Here is a 14,095-nt window from a genome sequence, read left to right on the forward strand (position 1 = left end):
CACACGGTGGCGTGCGTTAAAGCTTCAACGCTTCTGCCCATTCACTTTGAATGTGGTGACGTCACACTTTGCCGAACTGCATTGTGGTTGCGTCGCTTCGTGTTGCTCGCTTCAAAAGTAGAGCAATATTCTACTTTTGAAGCTTCGACAGAAGCGTTAGCCAATCAAATCATATGCCAGTACAAACTCTAGCCAACCCAGAAATCACTGGTTCTCCTCTCAAAGTCCTGCACCTCCCTCACAGGAAGGAGGAGCCGGTGTGAACATGTTTGATATTCATTCATAGTTTTCCTTTCTTGTTATAGCATTTGAAGCTTCACACCCAGTCGCATTAGTCTCTGAAAGTTATTCTCAATAAGTTGACAAGCACCAACACTCAGGAACAGAATCAAGTTTGTGTGATAAATGATGAGTTATAATATGGAAATTATGAATTTGGTACGTCGCGTTTAATTTTTAACACCATTTAACCTAGATAATACATTTATAAATGTTTAACTTTTATTGCCATGTATTGCCCACAGTTAAATGTTGGTATAGTTGGACAGTCGTACATCAACCCTTCAGAATAACATTTTGAACAACCCCCCCTACATTGAACTGTTGTTGTGTATTTGTAATAAAGCCTGTATATTTTCTGAACCTCGCCCCACGCCTATCCAGATGTGCTCAGATCTCCCTCTGCTGGTAAGACTAGGATACTGCCTGTCTGTATCTCCGATTGACAGACCTGATATCCACTGTCCCCGCCCCCAATGTCCAATCCTCACGTCTGATTGGTGGTCCTCTCTCTCCATTGTCCAGTCTCCTGTGGTTACAGAGAGACAGAGTTTTGTCCTCTAATCACTGCCTGTTGGCTCTGATTACTGAACTGACTCAGAGCTGATCCCCTCTTTCCTCCCTTTCCATTGTTTTTCGCCCTTTTTCTGATTATTTTCTATCTTTGTCATGTCTACTTCTAACTTCTTTCATCTCTTCATTCTACCTTTCTTCCTGACTTCATTACATTACATGTCCCTCGTTAGATGCTTTTTACCCAACTCACATACACTCAGGCCTCAGACACATGCTGACTGCCGCTGGGATTTAACCAGCGCTCTTCTGATCGGAAGATCAGCACACTGATCCACTGAGTCTAAGCTATTAATTTCTGCCTTTCATCCCTCCTTGCTTTTCTTTTGTTTATTCAGCTATTTTTTATTTCATAATCTAGCCCCCTCCTCTCCTCTGTTTTTTTATTTCCTTTCCAGTCTGTTTCTTTTGTTACTTCTAATTCTTCCTTAATTTCTTTCTGTCTGTGTCTTAGTGTCCAAGCTGTTTCAGTTTTACTACTTTTCTTCCTTCCATCACTCTTACTTCTTGTTTTTAAACTTTTTCTTTACTATCTGTACTTTTCCTTTTAGTTTCTGACGGGTTAAATCTTTGTCTCCTTCCTTCTGTCCATCTTTCTCTCTCTGTGTAGCTCCTCTTCTCTCTCTCTGCTCCCTCTCCCGGTCAGCATGCTGCATTGACCTGAGTGTGATGACCATAGAGCTCACTGTGGATGGATAGAAAGTCAGCTGTTCTATCAATTCAGATCTGTAGGTTCAGGGAACAGGAAGTTACAGGACATGACTTCCTGTCTCCTCATACTTTACTGCTCGTTACGACCGGTCAATAAGAGACTCTTTTTCTGTCTTTCTCAGGGACCATCGTAAGTGTGGGAGACCCCAAGAAGAAGTATACACGCTTTGAGAAGATTGGACAGGGGTGAGTGATAAAACTGCTGAGTCAGAATGTTGAGGCTCCTGTGATCAGTTCACTCACTCAACTCTCATGAGATAATGAAGTTTGGCTTTACATTATGTAGAAAGAGCTTTCGCTGTGCAAAGAAAGATTTCAGAAGATTGACATGAACGAAAACAGGCCCACAAGTGTTTGTATTACTCTTTGAGAATCTTTAATATTCTAAACCCAACGTAACATCTGGTAAAGCAGCTTTTCGTTTGGTTTGGGTCAAGGTAATGCACGTTTTTCCAATCTATCTGTCACAATCTGTATGTGTTGTGTTTTGTCTTGTCTTTTTCTGTCTTTGGATTCATGTTTTATTTTGAAAAGTCTTCACCCCCTGTCTTGCCTGTCGCTTTCTGTCTGTTTTCCCTCCTACCTGATTACCTGATTGTGTTCACCTGGTGCCCCTGTGTTTTCTCCTCCCTCCTCACCTGTGTCTTGTTTGTGTGATTAGTCTTGTGTGTATTTAAGTTCTGGTTTTTCTGTCTGTCATTGTTGGTTCATTGTTTGTCGTTGACTGTGTTCACAAGGTAGTGTTCTGTTTTGTTCCTTAAATCCTTGAAATAAAGGTATTTTTTCAGTTTATTCAGCATTTGGTTCCTGCCTGCTTCACTCACCCTAACACTATCATAGGTTATCCAAATTCAATAGCACAGGGGTCCAAATCACACCACCACATACTTTTTTATTTTAATAAAGACAGTGCATTTAACCCTCAACATGTTTTATACAAAAAGTTCTTATTAGTTTGGAACATTGTTTCTATACAGCACTACTTTAGAATTTCATGTAGGCTGTGTGTGTGCAGAATGTGCTCTGACCATTTACACAAACTTTATTTGGAAGGTATACGTTTACAGTATGAATCAGTTAAAATCACTGAAATTAATGTTAAGTTGAATTAATCTGACCTAATGTGTATCTGTGCTCTGCTGTGTGTTCACAGGGCGTCTGGGACGGTGTACACAGCCATAGACATCGCTACAGGACAGGAGGTGTGTGCCCCCCCGTCCTCCCTCTGTGCTCTGAGGGGACTCTCACTAATCAGGACATGTTGGATAAACTTGAAGATAATGTTTAGTTACAAGACTAAAACCTACAGACATTCCTGTCCTGTAATATTATGGTGATCCTTCAAAGAATGAAAAAAGTGGAGAAAGGGGGCCATCCATAAAGCTATGCTGCTAAAGTGGAGATTAATCCCACAGTAGGATCTAGTTTTTGAAAAAAATAGGATGTAGGTAGTAAAATATTAATGAAATAGAATGAAATAAGTCAGAATAAAAATCAGTACAATTTTGACACTCAGTCACTGCCACTCCACATACAAGCCTTCTAAATAATATCAGAATCAAAACTTACTGTTGTGTTTCTTGCCTCTCGCCTTGGGTTGGTTCTTAGTATATTTACTTAGGAGGACAGGTTCATTGAGCCAATGATCATTACTGTTATCGTGATCGAGCTTAATAACATGTGACATCTAGCCTTCATATCTAAAATCACCTCCGTTGTCTGTAGAGTCAGGACAGACAACAGAGGTGTGCAGACAGTGCTAATGTCCCAGCTGGACTATGGTGATACCATTTATAGATTTGCCTGTCCCACTGTCTTGGCCAAACTTGACCCACTCTACCATGCTGCACTGCGTTATATATCAAATGCATCCTATAGGACTCATCATTGCACACTGTATATCCTAACTGGATGGTCCTCACTCACTATGCGTAGGATGCAGCATTGGTTTTTATGAATGTATAAAGCCATTTTAGGAAAGCTTCCACTGTACATATGTGCCAGATTTGCTCCAGTTTGTGACTTTTACAACCTCAGATCCAGTGCCTGGATACGTTTCCAGGTTCCTGCTGTGCGGACTAAGGCTGGAAAAAGGAGTCTCTTTTATTATGGTCCTTGGTCTTGGAATGACCTTCAATCACGCCTCAAACTGACGGCTCTTGTCTCTATAGCATGTTTTAAATTGAAGTTGTCAGAAGTCCTTACCACCAGCTGCTCTTGCAGTAATAAGTAGTGCCTTTCTTACTGTCCTAATGTGCACAATGTAGTAACTGCTTTTTTCGTCTTTTGTTTTCTTAGTTATGTTCTCTGTATTTTATATGTTTGTGTTATGTGTTATGTGTAACGTTGCTTCCTTCTTGGCCAGGTCAGCATTGTAAATGAGATTGTATCTCAATGCTTTTTATCTGGTTAAATAAAGGTTAAATAAAAAAATTAAAAATAAATGTAAGCTGAAGGACCAGAGTCTGTAGCAGGTTTTTTATAGAGAAATAAAGTCCAAAGTGAATCCCTCTTTTAAAATTCTGAGGGGTTAGGGAAGAGGCTAGAAATCTGGGACCTATAAAGTGAGGCAGACAGCAGGTAGTGAGAACATTGTGTCAGTAACAGGGTTTACCAGCTGGGACCTCCAGGGTCACTTCAGAGGAGCTGGTCTGCTGGGTCAGGGTCTCATCGTGTGTGCTCACTTTCACTGCCTCAGATTTAGAGACGTCCCTCTGACTGTCTGTCTTCACTTCTTTTACATTTTCCCTTTTTGACGTATTTTATTCCCTCCCACCTTATTTTTCTCTTTCAATTTACTCGTACATCTTTCTTTATTTTATTTTACCCCCCACTTTCTCCACCCTCTCTGCTCTCAGTTTCGTTTGAAATATGTGTGACTTATTTGCATAGTTATGAGAAAGTCCAATAATCCTCTCATCTCTCAGGTGGCCATTAAACAGATGAACCTGCAGCAGCAGCCCAAGAAGGAACTGATCATCAATGAGATCCTTGTGATGAGGGAAAATAAGAATCCAAACATTGTCAACTACCTAGACAGGTTAGACGCACGCACGCACGCACGCACACACAGATCGAACAGGCTGCAGCTTTAAAGGTTGGTGGAATATCTTCAGTTGGCAGGTTCACACTCATCTGACATCCTGCTGTAAATGTTGTTCTCACAGCAAATATATTGAATGCAGTATATATGTAAAGCAAGTTGAAAAACAAAATCTGCTGGAAAAATTGGACACCAAATATTCTACGGAAACATGGGAGATGATCCAGAGGATTCAGGATCAGTGGGAGCTAATCAGACTGAACCCTGTTGAAAGGCTTTATCATGTTCAGTGTTGCTGTTGCCTTGCCAACAGTCTAGACATTTATGGAGTGGGTGTAGTTACCGTAGTTACCCGTTTGTCCTGAGAGACATTGAGGAGCACCAGCAGGACTGGTAATAATGCTGTCATCCCCATGGAAACAACATTTAACTCTCTCTGATTTACTGTGCGACTGTAAATTTTTTCAGACGGTGCTGTCACTGGGGAGCTGAAGAGACACAAGTAGTCATTCTAACTAAATGTGGAAACTACAGACATATTAAGAATGTGTTCTTACCAACATTTGAAAATAATTGTCCTAATTTCCAAAGTCTAACAAATAAAGGGGAACTGACCCGTAGCTCTGGGGTTGAAGAAAAATGCAGCGTTGGCTTGTTAAATATGTCCACAATGCACAGAACATTTTATTATATAATACTGGTAAAAATTTGAAAACAAGAAGATTTTAGTTTTTAATTTGTGTATGTTTATTATAGGGTCTGATGACTGAAGAAATGTCTTGTTGTTATTGAAACACAAAAGATGTACATCATATAAGTACCTGCATGTTTGTGATGTTTCCCACAGTTACCTGGTTGGAGACGAGCTGTGGGTTGTGATGGAGTACCTGGCCGGAGGGTCGCTGACTGACGTCGTCACGGAGACCTGCATGGATGAAGCCCAGATAGCTGCTGTGTGCAGAGAGGTAAGAAGAGACACGGGACATGGGAGGATTTTTAAGGCTCATTTTGACCTCATCACTGTCATCATTCTGTCTCTATGTGTCTGCCTAAACATGTGTCCTGACTGTTATTTTTCTGATTTAATATAAATATTTTTAACAGTAATATAAACTATGCCTGTCTCCCTGTCTGTCTCTCAGTGTCTCCAGGCGTTGGAGTTCCTCCACTCGAACCAGGTCATCCATCGAGACATTAAGAGCGACAACATCCTGCTGGGCATGGATGGCTCCGTCAAACTCAGTGAGTCTGGGTCATATTTATTAAAAGACATGTATAACTTCTTAAAGGTCCCATGACATGCTTTTCTGGTTATTACCCGTCCCCTTGTGTGTGATGAAGCTTTTCCTGCATGTAAACGGACTGCAAAGTCACAAACCATCAAAGTACACCCTGTAGCGAGTAAAAAACACATACACACACTCACTCAGCCTTATCTTTTCTCAGCCGCGGCTCCGTGGATCTCCGCAAACACACACACACACACACACACACACACTCACAGCCAGGTTGACCAATCAGAGCACATTGGGCTCATAGGAAGGGGGGGGGGGCAGGAGCTACAACAAGGCGTGTAGGACAGAGAGTGAATACACATACATTACAGAGATGCTGTATGAGAAACCAATGTGAGTTTGGAACATTGAACAATGTAAATCTATTCTAGTAGACCTCAACAATGAAATTATGATCAGTAGAAATGGCCATGTCATGGGACCTTTAATCTATTGTTGTACACCACTGTTGCTTTGAGGTTGGGTAAGATTGTTGTTGAAGTTGCTTGTCATGACCAGCAGAGGGCGCTCTGATTCTACTGTGACCAGTATTTAAGTTGAGTCTAACTACCATGGACAGAGTGTAATAATAAATAACATTTTAACTTGGATTTTCCTGAGAATTGTAAACTCAACATGAGTCTTTAAGATATAAAATTATGATTATTATAAACTTGGTAAATGTTCAACTTTTTCAAAGAGGCCAAATATGTCTGTTCGTTGACACTTTTGGCCCACTTGCTGCATTCATTTACTGATGATTTGTTGGTTTGGTGTTCATTTAATGCAATAACTTACCACTTAGGTGTGTTTGGTTGTCAATGAGCTCAAACTAGTGCATGACCTTCAAGCAAAACCTTTGAAATATATCACAGAGTGTTACAGATTGATGGTGACCTTTAAACTTTGTATATGCATAAAAACTCACTCTGTTCTCTCTCCTCCTACAGCTGACTTTGGGTTCTGCGCTCAGATCACTCCGGAGCAGAGTAAACGCAGCACCATGGTGGGGACTCCCTACTGGATGGCTCCAGAGGTGGTGACCCGCAAAGCCTACGGCCCCAAAGTGGACATCTGGTCTCTGGGCATCATGGCCATAGAGATGGTGGAGGGGGAGCCGCCGTACCTGAACGAAAACCCCCTGAGGGTGAGAGTGTGGTTACTGCAGGGGGGAGGAAGAGGAGCTGTCGGGGAAGATAGTCAGTAGAAGCTGTAAAACATAGAGAGGAATACACTTTTGAGAGTCAATAGTGTTTACAGTAAATATCATGTCAGACTAAACATAAGAAGATATTTCTCTTTGGAAACTAAGTGGGTCTAAACTATATTTAGGGATTACATATTTAACAAGGTGTTATAAAAAGGGAATTGTTTAGTTATCAGAGTGTTATATTTAGATTATTAGGATACATATTGTCATAGCAGTGTTTTACCGTAAACTGTTTAACACAGACATATATGTTCTATACATAGTTGTAGTTGGGAGGCGTGTGGTGCAGTGGGTTGGGCGTTGGTGTTGGGATCAGGGGAGCACAGCTTCAAACCCCACTGCAGTCAGCATGTCGTTGTGTCCCTGAGACACTTCACCCCAAATTGCTCCTGTGGGGATTGCCCACAGTATTGAGTATGTTAGTCGCTTTGGATAAAAGCATCTAACAAGTAACATGTAATGTAATAATAATAATAATTCATTCTCAAGGTCGCCATACAAAAAAACAAGATACACAATACATAACACCGACATAAAAAACATAAACAAGACAATGCAGTATATAAAAAATAAAATAAATAAAACATTGGATGTGTGATGGATAATGATCATGGTAGATATGAGAGTGTGAAGAGATATGTTTTGAGACGTGATTTGAAAATGGGGAGAGAGTCAGTGTTGCGGATGTCAGGTGGGAGAGAGTTCCAGAGGCGGGGTGCAGAGCGGCAGAAGCAGAAGGTTCTAGACCCCATGGTGGTTAAACGGAAGGGGGGTGCAGTGGATGGATTTGAGAGGGAGACCAAAGAGAAGGGAGTTGAAGTAGTGAATGCGGGAAGTGAACAGGGTGTGAACAAGAACGGCGGTGCTTAGGGTTAAGGGACGGGCGGAGGCGGTTGATGTTGCGTAGATGAAAATAGGCAGACCGAGTGATGTGAGATTTGAAAGAAAGTGTGCCCAGACTCTTAACCTGAGTGGAGGTTAGTTGTGAATCATGCATACCTGTGCTGCATGCGATGCACACTAACATGTTGCTAACATGTGTGTGTTACCTAGGCGCTGTATCTTATAGCAACCAACGGGACTCCGGAGCTGCAGAACCCGGAGAAGCTGTCGACGACCTTTAGAGACTTTCTGACCCGATGTCTGGAGATGGACGTGGAGAAGAGAGGCTCGGCTAAAGAGCTGCTGCAGGTGTGTGTGTGTGTGTGTGTGTGTGTGTGTGTGTGTGTGTGTGTGTGTGTGTGTGTGTGTGTGTGTGTGTGTGTGTGTGTGTGTCAGCTGTCCACTGAGACAGACAGACAGACAGACAGGTGTGGAGACGTGGTGGTGGGGGGTGTAACTGAGTTGTGTAACTGTACCATGACTCAGCTGAGAGGGGAAACTGGAACTTTATCATATTTGAGAAGGAGTCTGTTAAAGAAGGCATTCAATGTTAGACTCCTTTTGATTTGATGTGCTCACAGAGTCCTTGTTGTCTGAAGTGACCCTTTTTAAAGGTTGATTCAAAGTCAATTTCTCACCTATTTTCAGAAACATATTCTAGTGTTCTGTTTAGTTCAAAAATGTGAAAGTTTTTTGAAAGCAGCTTTGCCAAATCTAGTCAAGCAGACTTTGGGTGTGTTAATGCCCAAATAAGTGGGTCTATAAGAGTGGAGCAAGTTACTGTTAGCTGTTAGCAGCCTGTGGGCTAAATAATAGAGCTAATGACTTTAACAAAGCCAGTCCCTATTGAGTTACATAATGAAAGTTTCAATATCTGTTTAGGTATTAAAACAGCATCACAATGTGTTTAGGTGTAATCCTTAGCACACTTTAATCAAAGCTAATATTTAAAAGCAAATAGCAACATTTGTATGTATTGAATTGGGAAACACAAATCAAATGTAACTGGTATTGGTATGGACTACTATCTTTGCTATTTGGAAAAATCTTCCTTAAAGTGGACCTATCATGCTATATTTGAATAATATAGCACCATCTACAGGCCTGGAATATGTACTACAGCGTCTCCAGCGCTTTCGAACGGCAATGTCCGTGGCTGTCTCCTCCTGATTGGTGGGGTTGGCCCAATAGCCGTAGCGCCACTTCTGTGACGTCATAGAAGTGTTCAAATCTGGATCAGTCTGTATCAGATCCGTTGCAGTCCCTTTTTAAGAGATTTGGGTATGGAGGAAAATAGAGAGGGTTCTGTTTTCTGACACTTGGTGAGTTCCCTGGAACACCGGGGACACATATCCATGTATAAAAGACGTACACGTGCATTTTGCATGATAGGTCACCTTTAAGTTACATTTAAACAACGGAGTAAATATATGATTTATATTGCATTAACTATGGACAATCGTACGATATGTCGCCTTTAAATATTTGAAGTAATTTACTCTCACACACAAGTGTATAGAGTGAAGGGGCAACTGTGTGTGGAGAAGTCCTACGAAGAGTGTCAATTCAATGAAAAGGTGCCTTGTGTTTCTGTCTTCTCTGTTTTTACACAGTGAACTAATATACTGATACTTCTCCTTTCTCCACCTCCATACTGCCCCCCCTCTGTTCCCTCTGCCGCCTTCCCTCCGTTCTCCTTCCCCATCCTCTCTGTTTCTCTTCCCCTTACTCTCCTCAGCATCAGTTCCTGAAGATGGCGAAGCCCCTCTCCAGTATGACTCCTCTCATCGTGGCCGCCAAGGAGGCTGCCAAGAACAACCGCTAGCCCCCCACTCAACATTCTGTCTGCCCCTCGCTGTCTCTGTCCCTCCCTCTGTCCACTCCCTCCCTCCCTCTCTCTCTCTCTCTCTCTCTCTCTCTCTGTCCCTCCCCCTGTCTGTCCCTCTCTCTGTCTCTCTCTCTCTCTGTCCCTCCCCCTGTCTGTCCCTCTCTCTGTCCCTCCCCTTGTCTGTCCCTCTCTCTCTCTGTCTGTCTCTCTCTCTGTCCCTCTCTTTGTCTCTCTCTCTGTCCCTCTCTCTCTCCCTCTCTCTGTCCCTTTCTGTCCCTCTCTCTTTCCCTCTCTCTGTCCCTCCCTCTGCCCCTCCCTCTGTCTCTGTTTCTCTCTGTCCCTCTCTCTGTCCCTCTCAGTCCCTCTCTCTGTCCCTCTCTCTCTCTGTCCCTCTCTGTGTCCCTCCCGCTCTCTGTCCCTTTCTGTCCCTCTCTCTGTCTCTCTCTCTGTCCCTCTCTCCCTCTCTCTCTCTGTCCCTCTCTCTATCTGTCTCTTTCTGTCCCTCTCTGTGTCTCTGTCCCCCTCTTTGTCCCTCTCTCCCTCTCTCTCTGTCCCTCTCTCTCTCTGTCCCTCTCTGTGTCCCTCCTGCTGTCTCTCTCTACCCATCATCCCTTCTTCCTCTCTTTTGTTCCCTTTTTCTTCTCCTCTTGTACACAGGAGGGTAGCAGTGGCTGCTATCTGGGTCACATGACAGCAGTCTTCTCTCCCTTCTTTTGTCTCAAGGTGACAACATGTCTTTTGTCACCTGCACCGACTGCTTCTTCACCCATGACCTTTGACCCTTATACATACCCTCATAGGGGAAAGAAGGGTATTTTCTTCCATTTACTTTTTTACAAGACACTCCACTGGACTCTGATCAGGACGCCGATGTCATCGCTGGCAAGCCAATACTGGAGAGTCAGCAGAGCCCAAATACTCATGGGAAGTGTTTTTAAATCAGTTTATTTCTTATGTGTGTACGTTTTTGTGTGTGAGCTAAGGGTTTGGCTTCCTTTCATGCATCTATGGGATTAGTTGTTTTCTCTCATTTAAAAGTGCATTTGTTGATTTATTTTTATTTTATCACTGTCTTTTATCAACATGTATGCGTGCTTGTGTGTGTTGGGTAAGTCTATGTTTTGTTTTCTCACTAAAACAATGTTGGGATTTAAGTTGATTGTAAGTTTACCTTCTGTACTTTTTGACAGAGAGGGACGATGTTTGGTACATTGCGGTGTCTGCAGCTGAGAGATGTGAGAATATTAATATTAATTATTATAAGGAATGGCTGGAGGCCCCAGAGCCATTGATGGGACGAGTTTGGACAGTTTGGGGTTTTTCCCTGGATTAACAGCCTTTTGGCTTCATGACATCTTCTCAGGAGTAAGCAGCTTCTTATTTTACTCTCCTTTCTTTATTAGGTTTGTAAATAATACACAACTCTGAGAGTGTGGAGTGTTTCCAGAGTGCAGGTACCTGCAGGGCTCAAAGTCGCCCTCAGGTCAAGGTTCTCTGGTGTACCTTATGACTGCTGCCTGAGAGGCTGGGTCCTTAGAGAGGACAGATCTGAGTCTGAGAATCGGATCGCAGTTTTTTTGTCAAAAAATATATGAGCATGACTCCGCTGATGTAGTATTGCACTCCTACAAAAACAATTGACTCAAAATAGAAAATTGATCAAAATGGATGTAGCCAGAGATACTCAATTGTGCTGTACTTAGTTAAGCATTTTCTTGTCAGAGCTGTTATTAATTGGGTTTCCTCCAGAAAATAATCACATCCTGTTTCAAATTGATAGACAGTAGTAAATTAGCTTTAGCTTAAAAACACTCCTTTTCTCCTTATAAAACAAATAAAATTTCAACAAGCTAAAAGGAAGGAATCTCAGCTTCTTGCACAAATTAGGTTAACACAAGGATGAATATGCTTTTAACCCATAATCCACTCTGCCAAAAATGCTTAATCTACGGCTGTGGGACTTTTCCTTTCTGCGGGCTGGAGGAGAGAATGTGCATGTCAACCTTTTTTATATGGTACTTTCAACATGAAGAGGAAAAATAATGAATGAGTTGTTTCAATCCTGAAGAAGTGACAATACATGAAGGGTGCTTGTGTACGATTGGAAATATATCTAAATCCTATTTTCAGAAGAATGAGACAGATACATTCTATGATGGTACAATGCTGTTGTGTTCTGCCTTCTATTTTACAAAATGTGTAAGAAAAAAAGAAGACAATAATCAGTTTAAGCCTTTGTTTACAGACTCACAGTTTTTTTTACAATTGATCAAAGTCTGAATGACCTTTTGATTTGCACGTCAACATTTGAGTGTTAGTTTTGGAGTTGTTATCCTGCTGCCAGAAAAAAAACGTCACAGGTTAAAACCTGCAAGAGCCAAAGGTTCCTCCAACGGCAGGTTCCTGCTCTACATTCCAGCGGCAGAATAAAACCTGCAGAGTAAATGAAACTTTTCCAAAACAGCTGTCAAACTATCACTTTAATTTATCCTGTTAGCCGTTACTACCGTTTTCTTCCAGCAGTGTAACCCCTGGTGTTAAACATTTTCAAAAGTCAAGACTACTTTAATGAATTATGGCAACATTTTGAGCAGCAAGTTGCTGCAACTAACAAGAATTTTGATTATCAGATATCTGCTTATTACTGTCTTTGCGAAATAGCAAACAACATCCCATGCTGTTTGGTGTATCCAACAACACAAAGTAACTCAGCTTTGAATAATATAAAAATGTAAAAGCAGTAGGATTGGCATGTTTGTTGAATAGGTAGAATATTTGCCGATTCAGGTTTTCAAATCAACCAATAGTTGCAGCCCTGCAGCTGAAGAGGCATCGAACACAGACCATCATGCTTATGATCCTCTACAAAAACACTGAATAACACTAAATAAGATTCCCAGACGTCTGTCAGGTAGAACCACAAGAATTATTCTCTAAAATGTCCTTTAAATCGTGGTTTAATGTTACTTTAACCATTTAATGGACTCTGCCTAGATGCTGATGATGTGGTGGATTGGACAGAACAGTATTCAGATGATTTATCTTATACCAAATGAGTTTGACAATGTTATTTTGGATAAGTCGTTAAATAAAAACATCAGGACATAGTTTGCATCCACAACATTCAAACTATTTTTGATCCTTGATTAGCCTTATCATAAAGAAAGGTCATTGCAAGATTGTTATTGTTAATAGCGATCTGATGTTCAGAAAATCTCAGTTTCAGTCGGTGTTGGTCTGATGTCGTGGTGGGGGGGTGAGGGTTATCTGTCATGTATGGGTCCTGGAGCCCATCTATCCATGATTGAACAGATCTGTAGCCTTTTCCTTTCCTCACACTTCGTACAGTCCAGGATAAGGCGGTCAGAGCCATCATGTATCTGTTTTATGTCCTTTTGACGATTTCCAACAACTCTGAACAATGAAAAAATAAAACAGTATTCTGGTCTGTTGTTTTTTCCCTGTTTTTTATTCATAAACGGCTTCATTTCCCCAGAAGCTAAATATTGGATTTAACATTCACCAGGTGGACACAAGCAAGACTCAGGTACAGTGGGGAAAAAAAGTATTTAGTCAGCCACCAATTGTGCAAATTCTCCCACTTAAAAAGATGAGAGAAGCCTGTAATTGTCATCCTAGGTATACCTCAACTATGAGAGACAAAAGAGAGAAAAATAAATCCAGAAAATCACATTGTCTGATTTTTAAAGAATTTATTTGCAAATTATGGTGGAAAATAAGTATTTGGTCAATAACAAAAGTTCATCTCAATACTTTGTTATACCCTTTGTTGGCAATGACAGAGGTCAAACGTTTTCTGTAAGTCTTCACAAGGTTTTCATACACTGTTGCTGGTATTTTGGCTCATTCCTCCATGCAGATCTCCTCTAGAGCAGTGATGTTTTGGGGCTGTCGCTGGGCAACACAGACTTTCAACTCCCTCCAAAGATTTTCTATGGGGTTGAGATCTGGAGACTGGCTAGGACACTCCAGGACCTTGAAATGCTTTTTACGAAGCCACTCCTTCGTTGCCCGCGCGGTAGTCCGGCGGTGTGAACGCGACATTATTGGTACTAACGGAGCTAAAGAACCAAAGTACCAGGGAAAGTCCTGCGGTGTGAATGCGGCTATTGTCATGTTGAAAGACCCAGCCACGTTTCATCTTCTGTGAGAGCCAGAAATCTTGTTTGTTTGTAGCTGACCAAATACTTATTTTCCACCATAATTTGCAAATAAATTCTTTAAAAATCAGATGTGATTTTCTAGATGGTTTTTCTTCTCATTTTGTCTCTCAA

General features: G+C 41.6%; 1 protein-coding gene across 1 annotated transcript; it reads left to right on the forward strand.

The window, feature by feature from the left end:
- Positions 1-663: 663 nt before the first annotated feature.
- LOC104949351 (serine/threonine-protein kinase PAK 1) lies at positions 664-9,885 on the forward strand (the record flags this gene model as incomplete). Its single annotated transcript, XM_010775707.1, has 9 exons — positions 664-687; positions 1,686-1,749; positions 2,717-2,765; positions 4,491-4,603; positions 5,454-5,571; positions 5,749-5,848; positions 6,831-7,027; positions 8,144-8,281; positions 9,711-9,885. Coding segments are annotated over 9 exons (890 nt in total), but the record flags the coding sequence as incomplete, so codon positions are not given.
- Between the last annotated feature and the right edge of the window lie 4,210 nt (positions 9,886-14,095).

Source organism: Notothenia coriiceps, unplaced genomic scaffold (genome assembly GCF_000735185.1).
Source record: "Notothenia coriiceps isolate Sejong01 unplaced genomic scaffold, NC01 NC01_scaffold00015967, whole genome shotgun sequence".
Lineage (NCBI taxonomy): Eukaryota > Metazoa > Chordata > Actinopteri > Perciformes > Nototheniidae > Notothenia > Notothenia coriiceps.